Source organism: Mustela putorius, unplaced genomic scaffold (genome assembly GCF_011764305.1).
Source record: "Mustela putorius furo isolate JIRA1106 unplaced genomic scaffold, ASM1176430v1.1 tig00000592_pilon_pilon_pilon, whole genome shotgun sequence".
NCBI lineage: Eukaryota > Metazoa > Chordata > Mammalia > Carnivora > Mustelidae > Mustela > Mustela putorius.
This window is the reverse complement of record NW_025421426.1, coordinates 5,778,885-5,802,725: the sequence shown is the minus strand read 5'-3', so window position 1 is coordinate 5,802,725 and position 23,841 is coordinate 5,778,885. Positions and strand designations below refer to the sequence as shown.

At 45.9% G+C, this 23,841-nt stretch overlaps 1 protein-coding gene across 10 annotated transcripts in view; it reads left to right on the top strand.

The window, feature by feature from the left end:
- SLC9A8 (solute carrier family 9 member A8) overlaps positions 1-23,841 on the top strand; it is a 67,710-nt gene that overhangs the window by 23,351 nt on the left and 20,518 nt on the right. For 6 of the 10 annotated variants that reach the window (XR_001178497.2, XR_001178496.2, XM_013053190.2 and 3 more), the window contains 6 exons: positions 2,542-2,625; positions 8,257-8,358; positions 9,402-9,481; positions 14,594-14,737; positions 19,623-19,761; positions 21,195-21,300. Coding sequence is in view for 8 of the 10 variants with exons in the window: in XM_013053190.2 (XP_012908644.1) it covers positions 2,542-2,625; positions 8,257-8,358; positions 9,402-9,481; positions 14,594-14,737; positions 19,623-19,761; positions 21,195-21,300 (655 nt within the window). In the remaining 2 variants the exon portion in view is untranslated. The remainder of the gene's footprint in view (positions 1-2,541; positions 2,626-8,256; positions 8,359-9,401; positions 9,482-14,593; positions 14,738-19,622; positions 19,762-21,194; positions 21,301-23,841) is intronic. The other 4 variants (XM_004746220.3, XM_013053189.2, XM_013053191.2 and 1 more) reach the window with 3 other exon arrangements.

Sequence of the window (23,841 nt, the reverse complement as noted above, 5' to 3'; positions counted from 1 at the left end):
TACATTTCAGTGGCTAAATACATGTACTATGTTGTACAGTCATCACATTATTTCCAGAACTGTTTCATCATCCCAGATAGAAACTACCTAGTAAACAACTTCCCAGTCCCCCTCCCCACAGTCTGTTCTACTTTCTGGTTTTTTGTTTTGTTTTGTTTTGTTTTTCGGTATTTTCTATTTTTTTAGTCACCCCCATTCTACTTTCTGTCTTTATGAATTTACTTATTTTATGATTCCACTTTACGTAAGTAGAATCATACAACATTTGTCCTTTTGTGTCTGCTTTATTTTACTCAGCATGGTGTTTTTAAGGTTCATTCATATTGGAGCATGTATCATAATTTCCTTCCTTTTTGTGGCTGAATAATACTCTTTTGTAGGTATATACCGCACTTTGTTGATCCCTTCATCTGTTAATGGACCATAGGTGTTTCTACCCTTTGGCTATTGTAGACATTGCTGCTGTTAACACTGGTTTACTACTCCTTTATTTTAAAGGAGACATTATAATAATGGGTTATAATACTGTAGTAAACCAATACTGTTTTTATAAATAAATATGATAAAAACAGAGTAGTACAGAGGCCTCCTGAAGCCTCTGAGGTCAGGCTTATTCTGTTGAAAAGGAAGATCAAGCACATTTGGAGAGCGGCTTTCCATGTCCTAACACCAACCCGCAGTGTCTTTGAATGGGAAGGGGCTGACTTTCTCAACCTGGGAGGTCAGTGGCATGTGACATACACTGCTCAAGTAACGTCTAAAATCGCCTCATACCATTTTGGGAAGGTGGGACATGCATTTCCTGTGGCTGCCTCAGCAAATCACCCAAACTGGGGGAACGTAAGACCACAGAGATTCATTATTCTTCCATAGTTCTAGACGCCAGAAATCTGCAATCAAGGTGTTGGCAGGGCCGTGTTTCCTCTGGGGAGCAAGTCCAGGGGATTTGAGGAGAATCTGTCACTGGCCTTTACTGCTTCTGGTGGTCCCAAGCATTGCTTGGCTGGGGCAGTGTAACCCCTTTCTCCTCTCTGTCCTCACATGTCCTCCTCCTTTGTGTGTGTCCTTTCCTGTCTCTTACAAGGACACTGTCATTGGGTAAGGGCCCACCCTAACTTAGTATGATCTCATCTGGATTCTTCCCTTAATTACATCTGCAAAGACCCTATTTTCAAAGAAGGTCACACTTGGGGTTCCACGTGGACGTGAATTAAGCCTGGAGGACACCGGGCAACCCACCGCAGGGAGGTTCTCTTCTTCCTCGGGTCGGGGCTGGTTTCTGAAACTCCCAAAGAATCTATACAGCACCCCTATTAGACAGGTCATGAGAATAGGTTGCCCCACAAAACAGAGATCGGCCCATTGCTTTTCACATGGTCCCGGTCTGAGTCATGAGCTTGTTGCACGGGCAGTTATTTTAAGACTTAATAAGGCATTTTCAGAAGTCATTTGCTTTCTATTTTGAGCCTTTGAATGTTATTTTAGTCTTTATGGTAACAGCTGTACATTTGTAAGAATACACTTAGCCATTCTTTTGATTAGTCAAGACAGATAAGACGTGACAGACAAGACATGAAAACTTTCATATGAGAAAGGGCTGAATTTTGCATTGTGAAGTAGGTTTTGTATTACATGTGTCATTTTGAACTTGAGGACCAATGTGAATTTTCCCTCCAATACACCAGCAATTCTATATTAATATAGAAAATGAAATTATTATGTTACCCCTCCAAAGACGGCTATATTCTAGAAATACCTTTCCTAATGGTACTTAATACTTGAATCTGAAAGCATGGCAAGGGGCCTGCTTGGTCACAAGGGACTTGTCCCAAGTCACAAGGGCATCAAATGGAGACTGTGTCATCATAGTCCCAGATTTAGGAAAATGGCACAGTTGTCTGTGACAGGCAGAGAAAAGGCAGGGCTGTTTTAAACATGGATAGCGTCTACTCTTCCTCCAAGTGGATTTTTTTTAGGGCTTACTGTTACTGTTTTCCCAGAGAATTTCAATTTGTGGACTTATTTTTGGAAGTGTTCTGTTTTAATTGAAATGTCTTCTGTATTAAAATTAACTGTTTTTCCTTAGTAAAGAATGAAAATCAGGGGCCCCTGGGTGCTTAGTCGGTTAGTTGTCCAACTCTTGATTTCATCTCAGATCCTGGGATTAAGGCCCACGTTGGGCTCTCTGCTGGGTGTGGAGCCTGCTTAAGATTCTCTTTCTCTCTCTCCCTCTAACCCTCCCCCATCCCTTTCTATAAAAATACTAAAAAAAAACAACAAGAATGAAGAGCATATACTGTGTGTTCGGAAGCAGTTCATATGCTGGTCACCTTTTCCAATCACTTGTCCTACATTTTTAAATGCAGGTTTTATTGTGTTTTTTGTTCTTCTTCTGCTTGGTTTTATCATCAGGTAATCTTTTAAACATTGGGTGTTTCCACTGGGCTTAAGAGGACAATTACTTTGGCTCTTCACTGGTGGATTTATTTCTTAACTACGTAGATTCCATCCTTCTGAAAAATACCCATTTTATATTTACAGGAAGAAGAAATGTTTCGTCCAAATATGTTTTTCCTCCTCTTGCTTCCTCCTATTATATTTGAGTCAGGATATTCATTACACAAGGTAAGACTCAGGCCTGCGTCGGTGCTTTTGGTCTAGCTGGCTGCCTCTGTTAGTAAGGCGGCCTCCAGAAAAGCTTAGGTGTTGACCTCGCAGTGCAGGATCTGCACCCACACCCCAGGGTGCATGGTCGAAGCTGGACTGCACCGCCTGACTTAGGGAGAGGAACAGACGTATCTGGTCCGTGGGCTGCTGTCATGGTCGCAGGCGCTGTGGCTTCTTAACTAGTGTTTTCTGTAGAGGGTTACCTTGCCTAGCAAGTGATGGCCACAGTGATTTTAAGTGGTGTACAGACAGACGATCCATTGATTCCTCTGGTGGGACACAGACTGACATATGTAGGAGCACAGACTGTCCCGGGACAGCAGGGACATGTGCTTCAGGCCTTTCGATTCCCTCAGCTCACTGTGTCGGGCCTCTCTCCTTCCTTAGGCTTCTGCCTCCTTCAGTGGGTCCCCTCTTGGTGTCTTGCCCTGGGCCTCAGCTCCCAGCTGATAGCTCCGCACCCCTGGTTTCCCTTTCGTCCTGCCTTCTCCCTGGCCCAGCTTCTGCTTACCAGAGTGGAGCCTCATCCTTGCTCCCCAGTCGTCCAGCTCCTTCTGGCCCATTACCTAGTCCCACAGTTACCCGGCCTATTCGTGGCTCCTCGGCCTGGAAAGCGGCCTCAGCAGCCCCTGCCCATTTCCCTGCTTTGCCCCAGCATTTCTGGTCTCTGTCCTCCAGTTTCCAGTGGAACCCTTTCTGCCTGGGCGGGAGCTTCTAACTTTCAAGCCAGTTTGTATATATATGTGTGTGCGTTGGGGATAAGGAGGTTGGGGATGTCTTTTTCTTGTCTGTGAGTTTTCTTTAAGTGTATTTAAGTTTTCAAATAAAAAGATGGAGCACCTGGGTGGCTCAGATGGTTGAGTGTTAGGATCATGATCTCTGGGCCCTGGGATTGAGCCCCATGTCGGGCTCCCAGCTCAGCGGGGAGTCTCCTTCTCCCTCTCCCTCTGCTTCTCCCCGTGCTTCTGTGTGTCTGTCTCTTTCTCAAATAAATAACCTTTAAAAAATAAAATTAAAAGGTGATTCAACTTAAAATATTAGTAATAATCAGTTAATTTGTGAATGTGATTAGAAACTGTGAAGGTTGGAAGGTTTGGCCTAGCCTCAGAGAAAGGGAAGAGCCTGGACTTTCAGAGAGATGGTAGGTTTAATCCTGTGCTGCCCCCTACAGGTGTCTTTTGGGTAAAGGTAAGATTTTAAAACAAAACAAAAAACCCTGAAAATTGGTTGGTTGGTTGAAGGTTTGCAGTGGATGAAAGGATGTTTGTAAAGCATCACCCGCCACAGTAAATAATTGGTGGTGCTTCTTGTTACTAACATGATCTGTTATTAATGTGACCAGTGTTGTTGCTGTTGTTTTTAAGATTTTTATTTATTTATTTGACTGAGAGAGAGAGTCACAAGTAGGCAGAGAGGCAGGCAGAGGGAGAGGGGGAAGCAGGCTCCCTGCTGAGCAGAGAGCCCGATTCGGGGCTCGATCCTAGGACCCTGAGACCATGACCTGAGCCGAAGGCAGAGGCTTAACTGAGCTACCCAGGCGTCCCATCTGGCTCTCTGCCCAACACCCAGTATTGTTTTTAATAGCTTATTAAACTTGAGAGTTAAATTTGTTATGAGAGTTTTGGTTAAAACATACTAGTTAAATCTTTAATTTTCCACCTGGATACTAAAGCATAAATATTCTAAAATGTTCGGTCCAGATTTTTTTTAAGCTGTTATTTTATTGTGGCCCTATTCAAAGAAAAAGTGAAAAGGAGGTTTAATGTAAAAACAAACAAACAAACACACCAAATCTTATAAATTGTTACTGATCTCAGATAATTTTTTATTATTTTTATTAACATATAATATGTTATTTGCCCCAGGGTATAGGTCTGTGAATCGTCAGGCTTACACATTTCACAGCACTCATCATATGACATACCCTTCCCAATGTCCATAACCCAACCACCTGCTCCAAACCCCTCTTCCCCCAGCAACCCTCAGTTTGTTTTGTGAGATGACGAGTCTCTTATGGTTTCTGACCTCAGATAATTTAAAAAGAAACAATCCAGAAGGAATTAAAAGTCAATGTCTAGCTCTTTCATTTTATAAACAAATAGTGAATTATAAGCAGATTGAGGAAATATTTTAGAACAATGCTGAGGAGATTGATTTGGTTTTTACTTAAAAATATGACACTTTGGGGGTACCTGGGTGGCTCAGTCATTAAGCATCTGCCTTCAACTCAGGTCATGATCCCAGGGTCCTGGGATTGAGCCCCGCATCAGGCTCATTGCTCAGCGGGAAGCCTGCTTCTCCCTCTCCCACTCCCCTTGCTTGTGTTCCCTCTCTCACTGTGTCTCTCTCTGTCAAATAAATCTTTTTTTTTTAAATGACACTTTGGTTATTGCATTAGAGCATATAAAAATTTTATTTTCTAATTTTTTGGAGGGAAGAGAGAAGCTTGTTCCAAAATTTGAGGAAAATAATAGTTTCTTAGAAAAACGTATGTTTAAAGATGGCTTTCCAGCAGAAAATGGGGCAATTTATGTGAAAGGGACTAATGTAAGTTAGAAATGCGAATGCAGAGACTTCTGTCCACTTCTTATCCTCCCTAGAGAAGATAGGAAGTCAACTTGAATGTCTTTAATATTGCTGTATTTGCTGATATAAATTTGGACTTGGAATAAAAATTTCAGTAAGATTACCATCAGTTAATATGCATTAGATAGGCAACTGTTGGTTCTTTGAAATTATTAATATAATATAAAGAGTAGTCCATTAGTTATATCAAAGAGAAACAGATAAATTTGCTTTATGTAACAAAGGGAAGTTCTTGAATGTGGTTACTTGAATTAGGTGAATTTTCAACATTCAGATTAATTTTATTTAATATTTTACTTATTTATTTGACAGACAGAGATCACAAGTAGGCAGAGAGGCAGGCAGAAAGAGAGCGGGGGAAGCAGGCTTCCTACTTGAGCAGAGAGCCTAATGCGGGGCTCGATCCCAGGACCCTGGGATCATGACCTGAGCCAAAGGCAGAGGCTTTAACCTACCGAGCCACCCAGGCGCCCCATTCGGATTAATGTTAACCAACTCCATAAATTATATCAGCATTAGATTCCTATAAACAGATCAAGACTTAATTTAATCTGTTTTTAACAACAAATAAATCAGCTCCTTACAAAGAAAAGCTCAGAGATGAAAGCCTTTTGTTTAGAAAAAACCAAGTCATTGTGTTTGCCCTGTGTAATTTTAAAGTTCTTTGTGTGTGGAAGATTGATATACCAAACAAAGTAATTGAATGTCAGATTATGGGAGGCCAAATCAGATTGTATGAATGAAGCGAAGTAGCTTCCTAAAGGAGATGGGCTTGTTGGGGCCACCAGTGTTGAGCTGAGGACACACTTTTTTGAAAACAGCACTTCTGGGGCACCTGGGTGGCTCAGTCATTAAACATCTGACTTCAGCTCAAGTCATGATCCCAGAGTCCTGGGATCGAGCCCTGTGTTGGTCTGCCCAAGAAGCAGGAAGCAGGAAGCAGGAAGCCTGCTTCTTCCTCTCCCACTCTCCCTGCTGATGGTTGCCTCTCTGCTGTCTCTCTCACTCTCTCTGTCAAACAAATAATCTTAAAAAAAAAAAAAAAATAGCACTTCCTGTGGTTCCTGACCAGCTCAGTGGAAAGAGCCTCTGACTCTTGGTTTTGGCTTAGGTCATGATCTTGGGGTCATGAGTTTGAACCCCGTGTCTGGCTTCATGCTTAGTGCGGAGTCTGTTTAAGTCTCTCACCCTCTCCCTCTGCCCCTCTCCCTGCTTGTGCATGCCTGCCCTCTCTCTCAAATAAATAAATAAATAAATCTTTAATAAGATACCGGTTCCAGGGATATCTGGCTGTCAGTAGAGCATACAGCTCTTGTTCTCAGGTTCATGAGTTTGAGCCCTCTGTTGGATATAGAGATTACTAAAAATAAATAAACTTTAAAAAATATGTATACCCCGCATCGGGCTCTCTGCTGAGCAGGGAGGGAGCCTGCTTCCCCCTCTATCTCTGCCTGCCTCTCTGCTTACTTGTGATCTCTCTCTCTCTGTCAAATAAACAAAATCTTCAAAATAAAAAATATGTGTAGGATAAAAATATGTTTATAAAAAATAAAAAATTAAAAAAAAATACGTGTAGAATAAAATAGCACTTCCTGTTGTCTGTGGCTTGTTAGTTAAGCAGAAGGATAGAATTCCTTGTCTATGCCCACAGTCAAGTGTCAGGGGTCCTTGGTATTGTTCCTAAGTGGAGCCCACAGGAGTCTAATAAATAGCTTTTTAAAAAATTTTACGGAAACTTGAAAGATAATTCCATAGTACTAGGACTCAAATATTTTCTCTTAAATGCTATAAAGTATAGGTAGAATTATATCTCATCTGTCATATTTGATGAAGATACTAATAGAGTAAAATAAAATTATTTTTTTAAAGATTTTATTTATTTATTAGAGAGAAAAAATGAGCAGGGAGGGGGCAGTGGGAGAGGGAGAACTAGGCTCCCTGCTGTACAGGAAGCCCAATATGGGACTCAATCCTAGGACCCTGGGATCATGACCTAAGCCGAAGGCAGATGCTTAACTGGTTGAGCCACCCAGACGTCCCTAGAGTAAAATAAAATTATTTGGAAGTCCTGTACAGCAAACTGAATTTTCTGATCATATAACCTATTATCTTGATATTCTTTATAATAGTGCACCTTTTCTGGGGTACCTGCTGGCTTGGTCAGTGCAGCATGTGACTCTTGATGTCGGGGTTGTGAGTTCGAGCCCCACATTGGGTATAGAGATTGCTTAAAGTCTTTAAAGGAAATTATGTTCTTTTTTAAAATTAAATAAAAAATTATAATTATGTAAGCTTTGGACTTTGATCAGACATGAAACACAATTAATTCCTTTTGTACCTATTCATTGGGCATCTCCCATCTGATGGGCATTATGCCAGCAACTGTTATATAAAAGCAGACGGGGTCATTGTGTGTATGTGTGTGTGTCCCTGTCATCATGAATCTGCCCTCCACCCCCTGCTGAGCATATAGCTTAGTGGGAAAGACAGACATCAAACAGTTCTATAAATGAATGTAAGATTTTGGCCCTGTCACTCGCTACCAGGAGAGGGTTATTGGGCACTCAGAGCATAGAATAGGATCTGACCTGGGTAAGGGATGAGAGCAGCTTTCCCTCAGGAAGAGCCAGACCACCCTAAGATCTTAGGATGATTCCAGTTCACCAGGCAAGGAAGAAGAAAGAATGGTCAAAGCCCAGGGAGCATGCTGTGTTCGGAGAACCAGAGAGAGACAGAGAGAGAGAGTCACCAGTGTGACTAGAACCACCCAGAGAACAAAGGGGAGGTTAGAGGTCTTCACAGGGGTCCAACCATCCAGGCTTTGGTTGGGTTTTAGCTGCATTCCGAGCGGAAGTGGTGGGTCAAAGTGAAGACAGCACAAACCAGGTTGGTGGTCTTTTGCAGAGAATCAGGTGTATGCAGAGGACCAGGTGGGGTGTGCATGCCTTCACCGACTGGACCAGTTACCCTAAGCAGTTCTCTTATCTCTGCTCTTTCCAACAGGGTAACTTCTTTCAAAATATTGGCTCCATCACCCTGTTTGCTGTTTTCGGTACAGCAATTTCCGCTTTTGTAGTAGGGGGAGGAATTTATTTTCTGGGTCAGGTAAGAGAAACATCTTTGAAAAATTCTGAGAATCTCACATTCTTAGAGCTAGGGCAGGGAGGTGGCGTAGGGATACTTTGTGGGGGCCTGAGTTTCACGTTCAAGGTAAATGCTGTCCTGGAAGGAAATCCAAACTCATACGAGGCACAGTAAAGGCATGCTGAAATTGTTTCTAAGTGTCCTCAAAGAGCGTTGGTGTCTGGAATTGAGTGAATTTTCTCCATAATGCCCAAAAGTTTTGGATCTTATTTGCAAGCCAATAATTTCTTAAGACAGAATACTAAAAATAAAGCAGAATATATACCACCAAGGTCTTCAGATTATAACAGTCTCAGTTATGTTATCACGTAGACTGAATCAGGATTAGGCACTGTTTCTTAATGAAAATTTGGAATTTTTAGAAATCAAGATTCTGAATATGTTCACTCAATTCTAAGCTGCCCAGCCATAGAATTACATACTCTGGATTTTCCACCATTGCTAAACCAGTTCCCAGTGTTCTGTACTTTGAGTTCAAATTACTTTTAATCTACCCAGAAAGGTAATATCTCTAGTTTTGCATTCTGCATGTCTATGCATGTCATAGTTTTTTTCCTTTATGGGTACTTGTAGAAAGTTTGCCTGCCCTAGTTCTGTAAACTAAGTTTGAGATTCAGGCCTCTGGGTGACTGGCAGGCTCCTCGTGTGTGTGTCGGATGTGTCTGCTTCTGTGGGCAGCTAGCGGCCAAAGCCGATGGCATCTGAGCGTCACCTGGACTGCCGCCTCAGTGGCGCCAGGATAAATATGTCTGTCCTGCACCCTTCTTCGTTGCACAGCTTCTAGCATCAAATGGGAATGAACTTAAGAAAACCAGGCCTAAACTGGCCTGAAAGATGTAGCATTCTGTTCCATACTTTTGTTGTATAATGATCGAATGCATGCTTAAACTAAAACTTAGGAGTTTTCTTTATTTTTCAAGTGGTTTGGGGACTGAAGATTAATGTCCTTATTAGTTTCTAATACAGCACTAATGGACATTTTAATCTTCTTGGCTGTTCTCCAGGGGTTTTTTTTTTGTGTCTGTGTGTTTGTGTGTTTTATTTTACAGGCTGATGTAATCTCTAAACTCAACATGACAGACAGGTAAATCTTTCATACTGTCACACCCGTATGACTCCTTTTCAGACTGGGGACAGTTCTCTCCACATTGATTCCCGGGTGTGGTATTTCTCTGTTCTGTCTCTCTCATTGTTTTGCCGATGATTTCTGCTGAATTCACTTGTGGCTCAGAAATGAATCAAAACTATATTGTGGAATTTTTAAGATCTCTAATCAGAGCATTGCTGATTGAAATAACTGATTTAATTTAAGCTTTGGAGAGAATAACTCTGGTCCGTTAACCACACAGTGCATCTTTCATTACCCAGAATCATCTTTGGCTAATTTCTGAATCTTCTCAGTGGCCGCGAAGAAAAGTTGTCCTCTGGATAGATTAGGGGTGGAGTGGGGGGCGAGGTGTACAGAGTCTGCCCTGTGGGAGTCCCACGAAGCCAAGCGTGGGGCAGGGTTGGGGAAGCAGGCAGGGCCAAGGGCTCTACCGTGGATATCTTGCTCAGTCTGACGCTGCCCCAGTGAGCGCTCAGAGCGGCCGTCTCAGAGCCCAGCCTGGGAATTTCCTAACTGACTTAGCAAGAAGCAACCCAGGCCGCTGTCTCCTGGATAGTACCAGATAGTGCTTAAAAAGCACACAGGCAGAGTGAGGCCTGGTGTCCCCTCTCTGAGAAGTCCAGCGTGTGTGCAGCCTTGGTCCATGTTTCTGGACCATCGGTGGTTGCTTCTGTGGCCTGGCGGGGGGCTGGAAAGCAAAGCCAGCTCTCAGCCCCATCTCTCCCATCAGGCCAGCCACAGCTTTCAGCCCTCAGCAACTTGGGGGCTAGAATCTTGAAGCCCCTTTCATGGGAAATGTGCCTCTGCTACCAGCCAACTCAATTCCATCTTTCCACCAGGAACACAAATTTTGGAGTTTTTAGTGTAAGATAGTCCTGATATATAAACAAGTAGCGAAAATCACATTCCTATTCCATAAGGAGCTGGAAATAAAGCAGAACTGAGGCCCACATTTTGTAGGTGTTTTGCAAGTGAAAAGAAACACCCCATACCCCTTCCTGTAAAGGAAGAATGTCAGGACATTCACTCCTTCAACCTTTTCTGGGGCAACTGGTTAGAGATATAGACAGTGCTTGATGAATTCCTGTGGCATTGAATCAAACCAGTGTTTATCGGGATGTTGAGGGAGAGAGGAGTAAAAGAATTGTCCCTTCGACAAGCAGAGAGTAAGAACCAGGTAGGGTTTCTCTCTGTGTGTGCAGACACTTCTTTCTTGTTGGAAAACAACTGTCCCCTACATGGGGAACGCTCTGGGGAAAATAAGCCATCAGTCACACACGCACACAGCCACAGGGCCTGGCCAGGCACTTAACCGGGGGGCATTGCCTGTGTGCGTCTTTGGATGACCACAGTGGAAGAGTGCACCTTGTCTGAAGGCGACTTCTCAGCTCTACCCAGTAATCACCATGTGGGAATATGGGCCCAGAAGTACTAAATATTAAAAAAAAAAAAAAAATGGGGGGACACCTGAGTGACTCAGTTAAGATTAAGCGTCTGCCTTCAACTCAGGTGAGGCTCTCTAGGTCCTGGGATTGAGTCGCGCATCAGCCTCCCTGCTCAGCGGGGCGCCTGCGTCTCCTCTTTTGCCCCTGCCTGTGCTCTCTCTCTCTCTCTCTCTCTGAAATGAACAAATAAAATCTTAAAAAAGCATTTTTTTCCCCCCACAAGAGGCCAGGTTTCTAGATTTTAATCATGAATTTTCTAGATTTTAAATGGTGACAAGTTAGTTTTTCAAAACGCCAGGATGGTCAAACGTAAGACCCACAGACCTCTGCACAACAGAAAACGTAAAAATAACTTGGTTGCACATAAGATTTTATCATAGCCATGGTTCTGCTGGAGAGCAAGGTCACTGGTGGACTCAGCAGAGTTACATCCCCACGTCGGTCTTTCACGTGGTGATGTTGCTGTCTCTTACGAGATGATAGAGTAAATCAGGAAAACACATTTTTAACTTGAACTTCTAGCCTCTGGCCTTATAAAGAACCAGCCACGAAAGTGGAAGGGGGAGCAGCTGATCACATGATGACAGGACTCCTGAGACGGAGCGCTCCATGAGTCGGGTTGTTCATACTTAAGACTTTCCGTGCTCACTGCCAGGAAGGCTCTGCCCCACTCTGGATCCCCAGTTCAAGCTAAATGTCTTCCGTGATTTATGCAAAGCATTTCCCCCCAGCTTCTTACGAAAAATTTAAACATACAGAAAAGACCAAGCATGTACAATGGATCCCAAATCACCACCACATGTCTTCGATTACTATTCAAGTGTATTTGCTTTCTTTTTTAGTTGGAATTCATTAGCCAACACATAGTACATCATTATCACTGTAATTTTTGCTTTAACATGGATCTTTCCATTCGTCCCTCCCTCTGTCCATTCATCAGTCTGTCTGCTTCTAGTTCCTGCTCTGGTTTCAGTTCAGGTTGCTACAGGGATCGCAACAAAGAACATCAGTCAGGCCTTTTCTGGCACAAATGAAACCCAACACAAGTAGTTTTGGGGGCAGGGAGAAGGTTGTTGGCTCAGAAATGAAGTGTTCCAGAATGATGGCTTCCAGCACGACAGCCCCCAGGGCCCACGCTGTCCAGGAATCTCTCCTCTCGCCGCATCTCTGTGCACGCTTCTCAACTGGTCTCGTCCTCGGGCACACTTGCCCCACGTGGCAGCACTGATGGCTCAGGCTCAAGTCACCCTCATGTTAGCTATCCCAGCCAAAAGGGCCAACCTAACTCTTGATGACCTGGGAAAATGCCTGCTGATGACCCTCTGACCAAACTTGGGTCCCCTGCCCACTCCTAGAGCCCTGTGCAACTCTGTGGGGGGAGAGAAGGGGAGGTGTGGCTCCCCAAAGGAAAATGGGGGTGCTATTCCCAAAACCAGGGGTGTGGATGCTGGGCAGAGAGAACCGTGACCATCTGCTCCGCTGCCCTGTCCTCGGGGTTGGAGCCGCACAAGGTCAGCACCCCACACACAAGCCACCAGGGGCTCCCAGGTTCCCCACCCCCACCTCTTTCTTTTTGGACATTCCGAAAATGCTTTTTAGACATTCTTTTTCCTTGAGACCCCTGATGATTTGCCCTGGGGTGAGAGAGTGGGAATTTAAGACAAGAAGACAAGCTCTAGGTCAGGGTGCAGCAGGAGGGCCTCAAGGCCTGCTGTCGGCAAGCAGCCCCCCCCACCCCCCAGGTTGGCAGTCCTTTGGCGGTGTCACCTTTCCTTCTTTCCCTCGCCTTCCTCCTCTTCCGCCCTCCTGCCTGCCATCCCCAAATACCTCTGGTCCATGCTCAGTACAGATCCCGAGAAAGTATGTGTGACTAACATGTAGTGCCTACTCCCTGGACACTCCCAGTGAGGTGAGAGGCAGGTGACCTGTGACAACCTGTGCGGACAGGGCAGGTGTGGAACTGAGCTCTGAACTGAGACTGTCTTTTGGGGTCTCCTCCTCAGCTTGAGATCCAGATGCTGTCCTTGAGGTGAGCCGGTTCGCTTGCGAGGGTTCGCCTTAGTCAGACACAGGGAGCTTGCCTTGGAGACCAGAATACCAGGTCATTGGCTCAGAGGGTGCACTGTAGCTGGCAAGGCAGCCAGGCAGCTACCCCCAGTAGCCCCGCTCTCCCTGAGCCCCGACTCACGTGATTGTGCGGGGCTGCTGGGGATGGTGCAGTGGACAGAGCGCACCCCTGTCCCGGGCGAGTAGCTCCGCTTCCCTCCCAGACCGCACCCATGGTGAGGACATGAAACAGAGGTGGCCGGGCTCTGGCTTCCATCTCTACCCAGATCTGCCCCGTTGGAGGTCCCTGTTTTGTCTCATGTTGTAGAAGGGGGCCGAGCTCGTCTGTCTGCTGAGCTAGAAGGAAAGCAGTGCCGGGCATGTCATTTGACAGGATTGGAAGGCTCTCGAGAACTCTTAGGGGTAAAAAGACAAGTTCAGAGAATAAATCATCAGGCTCCTGAGGTGGCCCATGAGGCCCTCCCTTGCTTGCCAGCCTCCGACATGTCCTGCCGCGTACCCTCGCGGGCTGCTGCCACACTCACGTGTCTGTTTCTCAGGCCAGCAAGCTCGCTCCCACCTCAGAGGCATCTTGCCGCTGTCTGTCCCCAGATCTTGGCTTGGCCATCTGCTCTTTATCATGTAGATGCTTGTTTCAGCAAGAGTCATCTCTTCAGGGGCCTTTTCTGACCATCCAGTCTAAGTGGCCCACCCTGTAGCCCCCGCCAGGTCACTCTGATCTTCCACGTCATGTTTGCCATTTTCCGAACCGCCCTTGGTGTCTGCGTGTTGCTATGTCCAGCATAGCAGTCAGGGGCGCAGACTCTGAGCCAGATGGCCTGTGTTTGGATCCTGGCTCTGCCACTTCTTAGCTGTCTGACCTTAAACAAGTTCCTTAACCTCCCTGTCTTACGTAGCCGGGGCAGTAATAGGGGCACCACACATGGGGGCTGTGTGGAATAACGAGTTTCTGTGCGTAAAGTGCCCACACCGTGCCCGGGACGTGGTCATTATTGGCCTCAGTGCCTGAAACATTTCGGACAATTAATAGCTCTTTCTTGGAGAGAATGACATCTTCCTGGGCACTGTTAGGGGGGAGCTGCTGGCCTGGTGGGTGTTGGCGCTGGCATGGGTGGCTGCCATCCCCTTGAAGCACCCCAGAGATGCTGCTGACTTTTGGTACTCTCTGAGATGTTGCAAATCTAAGTGCAGCCTAGGCCAGTCACAGGTGGCACTCTGGTGGCCAGGGGAGAGGCAGAGGTCACATCCAGGAGCTCGTGGGCCCTGTGGGGGAGGCCCGTGAGCCATCATGGTTCAGGCTGCTCTGACAAAGAAGGCTGGGGATGTCTAATGTATTTTCAGCAAAAGTCTGCCAACCGTCATTGGTCAGATAAAGCCCGGGGACTCAGGGTGGGAAAGCAGGCTATTCTAACAACTGCCTGTGGGGCGGGAGGAGAGACAGCGGCTCCTCCAGTTACCGCGGCTCCCGTGTGTACGAACATGTCAGACCGCATACAGGCTCTGGCTTTGCTGTTTTACTGTGTGGGCCCCACGGTCAGCGTCACCGAGTGACCCCTTCCTTTTCTCCTCTGTGCAGCTTTGCTTTTGGCTCCCTGATTTCTGCCGTCGACCCGGTGGCCACTATTGCCATTTTCAATGCGCTTCACGTGGACCCGGTGCTCAACATGCTGGTTTTTGGAGAGAGTATCCTCAACGACGCAGTCTCCATTGTCCTGACCAAGTGAGTGTCCTTTCTTCAAGGCCGCCACTGAAGGTCCTGGTGTCAGAGAGACAGCTGTTCCCAGGCAGCTGCACGAACAGCTGCTTGTCCTCTGGGCGGCCGGGTCACACGCTTCTCCGTCTTCCGTTTGGACAAGCCCTCACTCACCCCAGCGGTGCTGTCAAGGCCCGGGCTGAGCAGAGGCAAGCCCGCCCTTTAGGACCTTTCCACAGTGGTTTCAAGTGCAGCTTCTTGTCCAGGTCCCAGGGGTGCTTATTAACTGGAGCAGTCCCAGGCCCCGCCTTCCCAGCTTCTGATTCAGTTGTTCTGGGGTGAGACCCAAGAACTTAGGTGCTTTATTAGTTCCAGCATAGGAGGGAGCAGCCAGTTGAGGGATGGTGTGTGGACAGCTTCGGTGCAGACAGAAGCGGAAGGCAGAGGCCCTGCTCCCCCACTGAGGGGCTATCGCCCAGCACCTTCCTTTCCTCTGGTGGAGAATGAGCCTGCGATGCTCACACGCGTCCCAGCTCAAGATGCTGTTGCATGGAAGCTGCTTGGGACACTGTGAATCTCTTTCTCATCTGTTCATCAGTATCCTTGCCCTTGTTGATAGAATCTGAGAAAATGATAGAAGAATCCTAAAATGTCAAGAAGCCACTAAGAAAAAGAAATGACTCTAATGTCATCTCACATGCGTCTCTCTGACGCAGGCCTGTTTCCTTGAACTCTGTCTTTTGTAGTGCTCATTAGCATGTATGGGCAGGAGACCCAGACAGTTTTAGCAAAACCAGAGAAGGCACTGGCAGTCAAAGCAGTTGGAGGAAAGAGCTCTGGACAGTGTTTCACAATCAGCTAAGAGAACCTTAGGAGCCAGCCTCTGTTCTGCTAAAGAAAAACCTGTTTCCTTTGTTGGCAGATTCCTTGTCAAGCATAGCCACTCTGTGGATGTTGGCATTTTCTTAAAAGCTTTATTATAGACTACATTCAGGATCTTTACGTTGGAATAGAACGATGTTTTATAGTGGGAGGAACCCAGGTTTTAGAATCAGGTTGATGCCACTCACAGCTGTGTGGCCCTGGGTCAGTTCCTTTACCTCTCTGAGCCACGTGCTTCTCAGCAGTAAAGTGAGGGTGATGATGTCCCAGCCTAGGACTGGGTTTGAGGATTGAATAAGTACTCTCCTGTGTGAGAAGCAGCATCACACATTAACATCAGTTAATATTAGATCCTTTCCTCTTCTACGCCTGTCCCCCAGTTACCATTTCCTGTGTTTGTCCTAGTTTTGTCCTAATCTTAAAAGAAAAACTTTACCAAATGTTGCTTAATTGCAACCTTAATTAGCAGACCTTAAAATAAAAACAACTTTAAAACATTTTTATTATTCTAAAAGTAATACATATATTCTTCATACAAAATTTAGAAAAGTAAGAGTACATGCATTATTACTAACCAGAGATAATTACAGTTAACAATTTGGAAGTCTTTCTGTGTTTTATGTAGTGGGACGTATGCCCTGTATACTGTATTGTAACTCTTCCAATTGAGCAGAGTGGAAAAATAATCTTCCATAACCTTATTTTCCTGGTTACAGAGTAGTTCATTCTGTGAACTTCCTGGGATCTATTTAGCAAGTTCCCCACTGTTGGCTTTTTCACGTTTCTCTTGGCAAAGATTTCTGTAGCTTTATTAGGCAATTATCGCAGTAATATTTAAGATCTACTCCGAAAGCCTTTTCACTTTCGGGTTTTGACTTTTGTCTCGTGTCCTGGTGGCTGCACATATTGAACATTCACGATAAAGAATTTTGTTCAAATTGGCGATGGCATCATGAGTTATTTTTATACATTAGGAGCTCAACTCAACTGCTTTTTCTCTAATATGTTTTGTTTTTAAAAATCTGGCAGAAGTAGGACCTTTTCTGAGCTTTTCCTAGACTCTTTGCCACAAGAAGGTTAAAGAGGAGGAGCTATTTTCTTTTGAAAGTGAGAAATGATGGAGTCACTGTAAGCAGCCATAGTTTCTTCCTGGAAAAATGCTCTCGAAGGCCAAGGTCGCGTGTAATGACAGTTCCCAAAACTGGAGCTGTGGGCCGCATGCATATGTGTGCAGGCTGGGGGCAAGGGGTGCGGGATGCTAAAGGCTAGCTGTCCACCGTCAGCATCTGGTGAGGGCCCTCCACGTGTCAAACGTCGCTCAGAGACAGCTGGACTTGACAAGGTCAGTCCAGGGTGGGAGAAGGATGCTCCCAGAGGAGTGAGTGCCTGGAGTATGAGAGGGAGACCGCCGCTCTGAGGAGTGGGAATGAGGCTTCTCAGCCAAGCTGTCTCATGAGCCGGTGGGCATTTTCAGGCTGGAAAGACAGCGGGCATGCTAGGCGTGCCTGTTTTGGGGGGCTGGGGAGCAGGACAGGAGGGGGCTGTTGTCACCTTTCCTTGGTTATTAGATAGACTCACATCTTGTTTGAGAGTCTACTTCATAAATGATCTCTCTCAAAGTGACCTGACACACTTATCTTTGCAACTGAATGTGTGAGTAAATTATTCCCCTTTTTTGAAGTGTTCATTTTCATAAGTGCCAGAAAGCTATCTTTTGTTTCTTCATTAACTTTAATTAAATTCGTTTTAGCTTTGATTTGTTAGTATGACGATTTATTCTTACAATAACTGCTACAGAGGAAACCTTTTTGTGCTCTCCAGCTGCAGAGTAGGCTCATGAAATGGATCCTGAAGCAGTTTTGTCTCGTGTTCTTTTAAGTGCGAGAAATAAAAAAGGTAGAAATTTGCCAGACCAGAAAGAGTCCAAATTCTACTTTCAATTATCCTGAGTTCAGAAACCGTTGGCCTCTGTCCTGGGTCTGCTGTCCACCCTTGATGTGACCTCACCAGCGAGTCACTTCCACGGGGCCTCTGCATGAAAAGAAAACAGTGGCCCCAGCCAGTGGACCAGCTTGAAGAGGTGGCGGCTGGACACTGTGTGCTGGCGGCCTTAGGTCCATTTGGGAACTGTGGGGGAGCTTAGCCTTCAAAAACACTTGCCCAGCTGAACCCATGTTGGCTCTCAGCAGTCCCCAAGGTAGGGTGTTAACCTGTGGTCGGCTGGGAAAGAAGGGGTTGGAGGAGATGGTGTGTCCAAGTGAGTTGGGAAAACTTTATGTGAAAAAAGTTAGATTTCTTTTTTTGCAGGACTTTTGAGAACCTTTATTATGTTGTATGCTACACTGTGCTGTGAATCATCACAGAAAACTTCCTGAGGTTATTTGATCAAGCTACCCTTTAATCAGAGATTATCCTGCCTTAAAATTATACCTATTCATGAAACGCTGATTAATGAAACCAAATATTTCTATTGATAATTCTTTGTTTTGTTTACTGCGTGCCTTTGTATAATAGGCTCTGCCTTAGGTCCTGGACATGTAGCAGTGAACAAGATGGACACAGGCAACTCATGAATGACTCATGAGTTGGCACTTTCTGTGAAGAAGTCAGGTTCCCGGAGAGCCCAGAATATGTGAAGGCGTCAGAGCAGGTGTCCCTGAGGAAGTGACACTGACCCTGGGTTCTGAGGAACAGATTGGGAAGTGAGCTGGGGCCAGGGAGCAGTGAAAGACGACCATGGTCCCTTGACAGTGGGACCCTTCCTGAGTGAGGAGGAGACAGGGTCACGAGGTCTGGCAGACACGGGGGTCCGGTGTTGCTCAGACCGGGCTTCCTCCTGAAAAGCAGTAGGAAACTGTCGATAGGTTTGGACAGGCCAGTGACCCGATCAGATTGTGCATTTTAAAAGGATCATGCAGGCCAGTGAGTGGAAGGAAGGCAAGGATGTTTAGAAAGAGCCATGAGGCATAAGGCCTGGGACAGAGGATGGTAAGGAGAGGCAGGGAGAGAAGTGGTTGGATCCGGGAGGTAGTCTGAAGGTAGAATCCATTAGGAGGAGGGTCTTTAACGAGGATGACTCCATTGTCATGGTATAATGGTTTTCCCTTTTGGGATAAAACCGTTAACTGAATTTAATGGCTTCTAACATTTTACTTTGTTCTGTTATCCTAGAAGGAAAGTTCTTTCAGTTCTTCCTAATGCCTCCTAACCCACTCTCTCGGCCCTTTCCCTGTGACATTTCTTCTTTAGGTTGCTCCGTGCTCAGATTTCCTGCCGATGCTTCAATTCCAGGTTTTATCCCAGGATCCCTGCTGCCGTCCCCTCCCCCCGCAACTGGAAGCACTCCCCATGGCTCCCTAGGGCCTTTGTGGTGAAATACCAACTCCGAGCTTGGGCCATTGCCTTTCCCGGGGCTACCATGGCAGCTGGTCGTACATCTCTCTTCCCACCGTTCTCCCCACCAGTGCCCCCACCCCGTCCCGTTCCTGGGTTCTAGCCATGCTGATTTACGTAATTGGATGCTCCCAGAATGTGCCGTGCGTTCTCGGGCTCTCTCGGGCTCCCTGCCTCTGCACATGCTGTTCCCGCTGCCTGGGGCACGTGCCTTCATTTCCCCTTCCTCTTCTTTTTCTAAAGCTGAAGCCAGCCCACACGTCAGGAGGAGCCTTCCCTGACCACCGCCCGGGCTGAGTTAGACGCACACCCCGTGTTTCTGCAGCCCTTGGCCCTCCCCCCAGCGTGGTCACTTGTTCTCTCCTTGTTTGTCTTCCTTACCAGACAGAAGGAGCCCCAGCAGGACAAGGACTCTGCTAGGCTCTCTGAACCGCGGTCCCCCACCCCCGAAAGCTAACACAGTAGGTGTTAGTTCACAAAGTAGGTCAACAAATAAGTGACCTAACCCAATGATGGAAGGAAGGAAGGACTGCATAAGCAAAAAAAAAAAAAAAAAAAAGTGTTGAGTTTTAGTTGATTTCTGATAACTTTGTCTATAACATTTTAACTTCTTTCTTGTTTTCCTTTTACTTCCTAGCACAGCTGAAGGTTTAACAAGGAAAAATATGTCAGATGTCAGTGGGTGGCAAACATTTTTACAAGCCCTTGGCTACTTCCTCAAAATGTTCTTTGGCTCAGCAGCACTCGGCACTCTCACTGGCTTAATCTCTGCATTAATATCCTTTTAATATGATGAACACGCGTGGCTGAGAAGATTTTCATTATTATCTCCATCTCCAGCCATCTCCCCCTCTTCCTTAAGGGGCCCATTCCAGTCTAAGGCAGTGTTGGAAGGAGGACCTTTGTGTACTTTTGTCTTAAGGAGCACTTGCATTGAAACCCAAGGGCTTCGAGATGTGACATGTGCAATTTAGGACGTCTCTTTTCAGAGTGTCGCGGTCCTGCACACTGTTCCCTCTCAGATCCCACCACTAGGGGAACTTCTCACCTGAGATTTTCAGGTTCCCCTGTCTTACTTGTCACAGTCAGAAAACTGGAAATTAACTTCCTCTGAAATTACCAAACTGAGAGAGTCTTTACCCCACTGAAAGTGTTTACATGGAGAATAGATAAACACTCAGAAAAGAGCCTTTCAAAGTGAATCTGTCCAGGATGTTCACGCTGTCTGCACTGCTCAATGGCCCGTACGCTTTTCTAGCCAGAGGAGGAGAGAGCCTCTTAGGACCAATGACACCTTCATTGCTGTAGAAAATTCGTCACGTTTAAAATGGGAACAGGCACCAGACCGTTTCTGTGGGAGTCCAGGCCTGCGTCTCGGGGAGCCGGCCACCTGGCCCTCCTCCACGAGCAGTGTGTTCCACAGATGGCCGGAAGAGCCACCCTTGCTGACAGGCTTGCTGGTCTGCCATCCTGATGAATTTTCCCTTTCCCCCTTTGTCCAGAAGTCTGAAGTCTCCATTGTTGGCTGACAGCTTCTCATATTGTACCAATAAACAGAATGGAAAACTTTTTCTAGATCAGTATTTTCCTCCACATTTATCTCTCTCCTGGACGGGAAGGGGATGGAGAAGCACCAGCTCTACGGAAGCCAAGGGGATGGGCGCTGCGAGCCCCAGCACGGGCGAGAGGGCTGTGCTTGAAGAGAGAGAAGATTCTCCTTTCACAGGAGCATGAGTTTAGAAATCTCCGGGAATGTCAAAGAAGGTCCTCCAATGGGGCACTTTCCCCAAGAGTTCTGGACACCCCTTCAGCTGTCTTCTCTGATGTTGGAGGAAGGGGGGAAAGCGTGACACGCCCTGGAAGGGACCTGGCAGCACGGGCTGTCCTCCTGGCCGCGGCCCCAGCCTTGCCCCCGCAGCCCCGGCACATTGCCAGCCTTCCAAGTCAGCATTTTTAAATGAGTTGACTTAGGTTGATTTTAATTCTTCCCCTGCCATTTGTCTCAGGAGTTTCCATTCTTAGTGTTTTGTGAGATCCCCCTTCTTAAAACAACAGTCTCCCTGCAAAGGAAAAGAAAACAGTGGATATTCACATGTTACCCTGGGATGTTCCGAAGCCTTTCGTATCCATTGCCTACCCTGTATATTTGGAAGGCAACATCTCCCATCAACTGTCCCTTGGTTCTTTTTCCTTGACAACTGTTATTTACGTGCTAAAGCATATTGACTTGAGGAAAACGCCTTCCTTGGAGTTCGGCATGATGATCATTTTTGCTTATCTTCCTTATGGGCTCGCAGAAGGAATCTCCCTTTCGGGTAAGTGACAGAAACATTGAACTGCTGGGGTTGATGGCACATTGTCCTGCCTGGTGAAAGAGATTAGGTCAGTGGAGTCACTTCCAATCACAAGAGACAGTCACAACTCAGTAAAGCTTAAGCAACAAAGGAGATTTACTGGCCCTTTAGGGATACCTCTGAATTTAGACCTGGCTGGATTCAGGGGCTCAGTGTTGTCCTGGTCACATCTTCTCTTCACCCGCCACCCTGTAGCAGAGATCAAAATGTCACTTCCCGTGTTGTCCCTTTCCCAGACCAAGTCCCCGAAAGGGCCTTCACTGAAAGGATGGGGTCAGACTGCCAAGGGCCTGGCCCTGGGCCCTGGCCCCCACTGATCTGCATTCTATCATGATAGTTTTGCCTTTTCCAGAATGTCCTACAGATGAAATTACATAGTATACAGACTTTCGTGTCTCCTTTCTTTTAGTGATCATAATGTTGTTGAAAGACACTCATGTTTTTGCACGTGTCAGTAGTTTACACATTCTTACTGCACCATATTTTAGTCATTCATTTGAAGGACGTTGGGGTTTTTCCAGATTTGGGATATGAATATGTGTGGCTGTTTTCATTTATCTTGGATAAATACCTAAGAAGTGAAGTTGCAGGGTCATATGGTAAGTACGTATTTCTTAGAAACTGCCAAGTGTTTTCCAAAATGACTGGGCCATTTTGCATCCCCACTAGAATGCCTGAGAGAGTTCTAGCTGCTTCCTGTCCTCATCAACACTTAGTTTAATTTTTAAATGTTTAGCCATTCTGATAGGTATGTGACAGTTTGATTTTGACATACTTTGGTATAATTCTCATTATATTCCACTTGGGGTTTGTTGAGTTTCTTGGGTTTATAATTTATGGGGTTATAGCTTTTCACCAAATTTGGGAAATTTTTGCCCATTTCTTAGACACTTTTTTCTCTTTTCCCATCTCTTCTCCTGTTGGGAGTCCAATTACTAAAATTACAATGGACAGTGTTCTATCATCCCGTAATATACTTTGCCTTTTAAATTTTTTTCAATCTTTTTTTTCTTCTGCCTATGCTTTACTTTGGCTCCTTCCTCTTGCTGTGTCTTTGTGTTCGTGGGGCTTTCCTTCTGCCATGCTCACTGTCCTGCTAGTCCATCCCGTGTATTTTCCACTTCAGATGTGTATGTGTTATTCGTACCCAGGAGTTCCCTTTAGGTCATTCTTATATCCTGCATTTCTCTCCTCACCGTGTTCGTGATTGTCTGTACCTCCTTGAGCTGAGGGAGCGTGTTTATACAGCTGTGACGTCCTTGTTTGCTGATTCCGTCCTCTCCGTCAGTTCTAGGTCTTTCTCGGCCAGTGTCTTCTTGTAAGTCATGTTTTCCTGCTCTTTGCTCGCCTGTTAATTTTTGATTGGATGCCAGTCCCTGTAAACCTTATTATGTTGTTGAGTTACTAGATTTTTCTTGTATTCTTCATAGAATTTTGGATCTTCTTCCGTGGTGTATCCAAGTTTCTTGAAATCAGTTTAATCATTTTGAGATTTACTTTCAGACTTTGTCCTCAGGTCTGGAGTAACACTAGGAAGTAACGCAGTGCCCTTCTAAGGACTCTGTGTCCTGTCTTTTGTATTACAAGGTCACCCCAGTCTGGCCTGTGGGAACACAAACTTCCCAGCCCTGTGTCTGCTTCAGAAATTGTTGGCCTGTTCCTTTTCAGTGGTATGTCTCCTTCGGCTCATAGGATCTCACGCCACACGTGTACAGACCAGTATAATCCAAGATTCAAGGGGACACTGCTGTAGCCCCCCAGAACTGTTTTTCTGGCAGGCCTCCTCCTCTGCTGCTCGGGCTGCTTCAGCCCTGCAGCTCTCCTCGTCCCTTCTCAGCTAGCCCGACTCTGCTGGACTGGGTTTTGGAGTTTCCCCCTTTCTAAGCCTCAGCCTGGAAGCTCTGTCTGGGCTGGGCCAGGGCCTGGAGCAGGAGTGGCCGCTTTGTTTCCCTTCAGTCAGGAATGTTTCCCTCCTGACAGCCCTACCCTGTAGTACCCAGCGTCAGAAGACACCTTTGTTTCCTATCTTTGATCCGGTTTTCTAGTTGTTTGTAGCAGGACTGCAGTTGGCATAGCAAAATGGAAGTCCCCAGTGGTTTTTATTCACTCCATTGAGCAGCACTCTCCTTCCCCGCAGATCATTCTCTAGAATTACAGTCGGTGGGCAGATCCTGCCAAGGAGGAAGCAGAGAGGACTCTGGCCGTTTTCACTAGAGAACTCTTGGTAAACCTCACGGTTTTGTTTGTTCTTAATTTGATTTGTTCCCATCAGTTCTACTGGATAATTTCATCCCAGTATCTGCCATCGAGTTCCTTCTCTTATCTTTCCTGAATTTTGGCACTTACATAAACAGTACCTGTGAGTCATTTGGCTCTAGCTTGGCTATTTTTACCTCTGTTTTTCTAAACTGTTCCCCACCCCTTTGAGATGAACACCGAGTACCTGCTGGCAAAGATGTATTTCATGCCTCCATTTGGAATTTGTGATCAAAACCAGGAAAT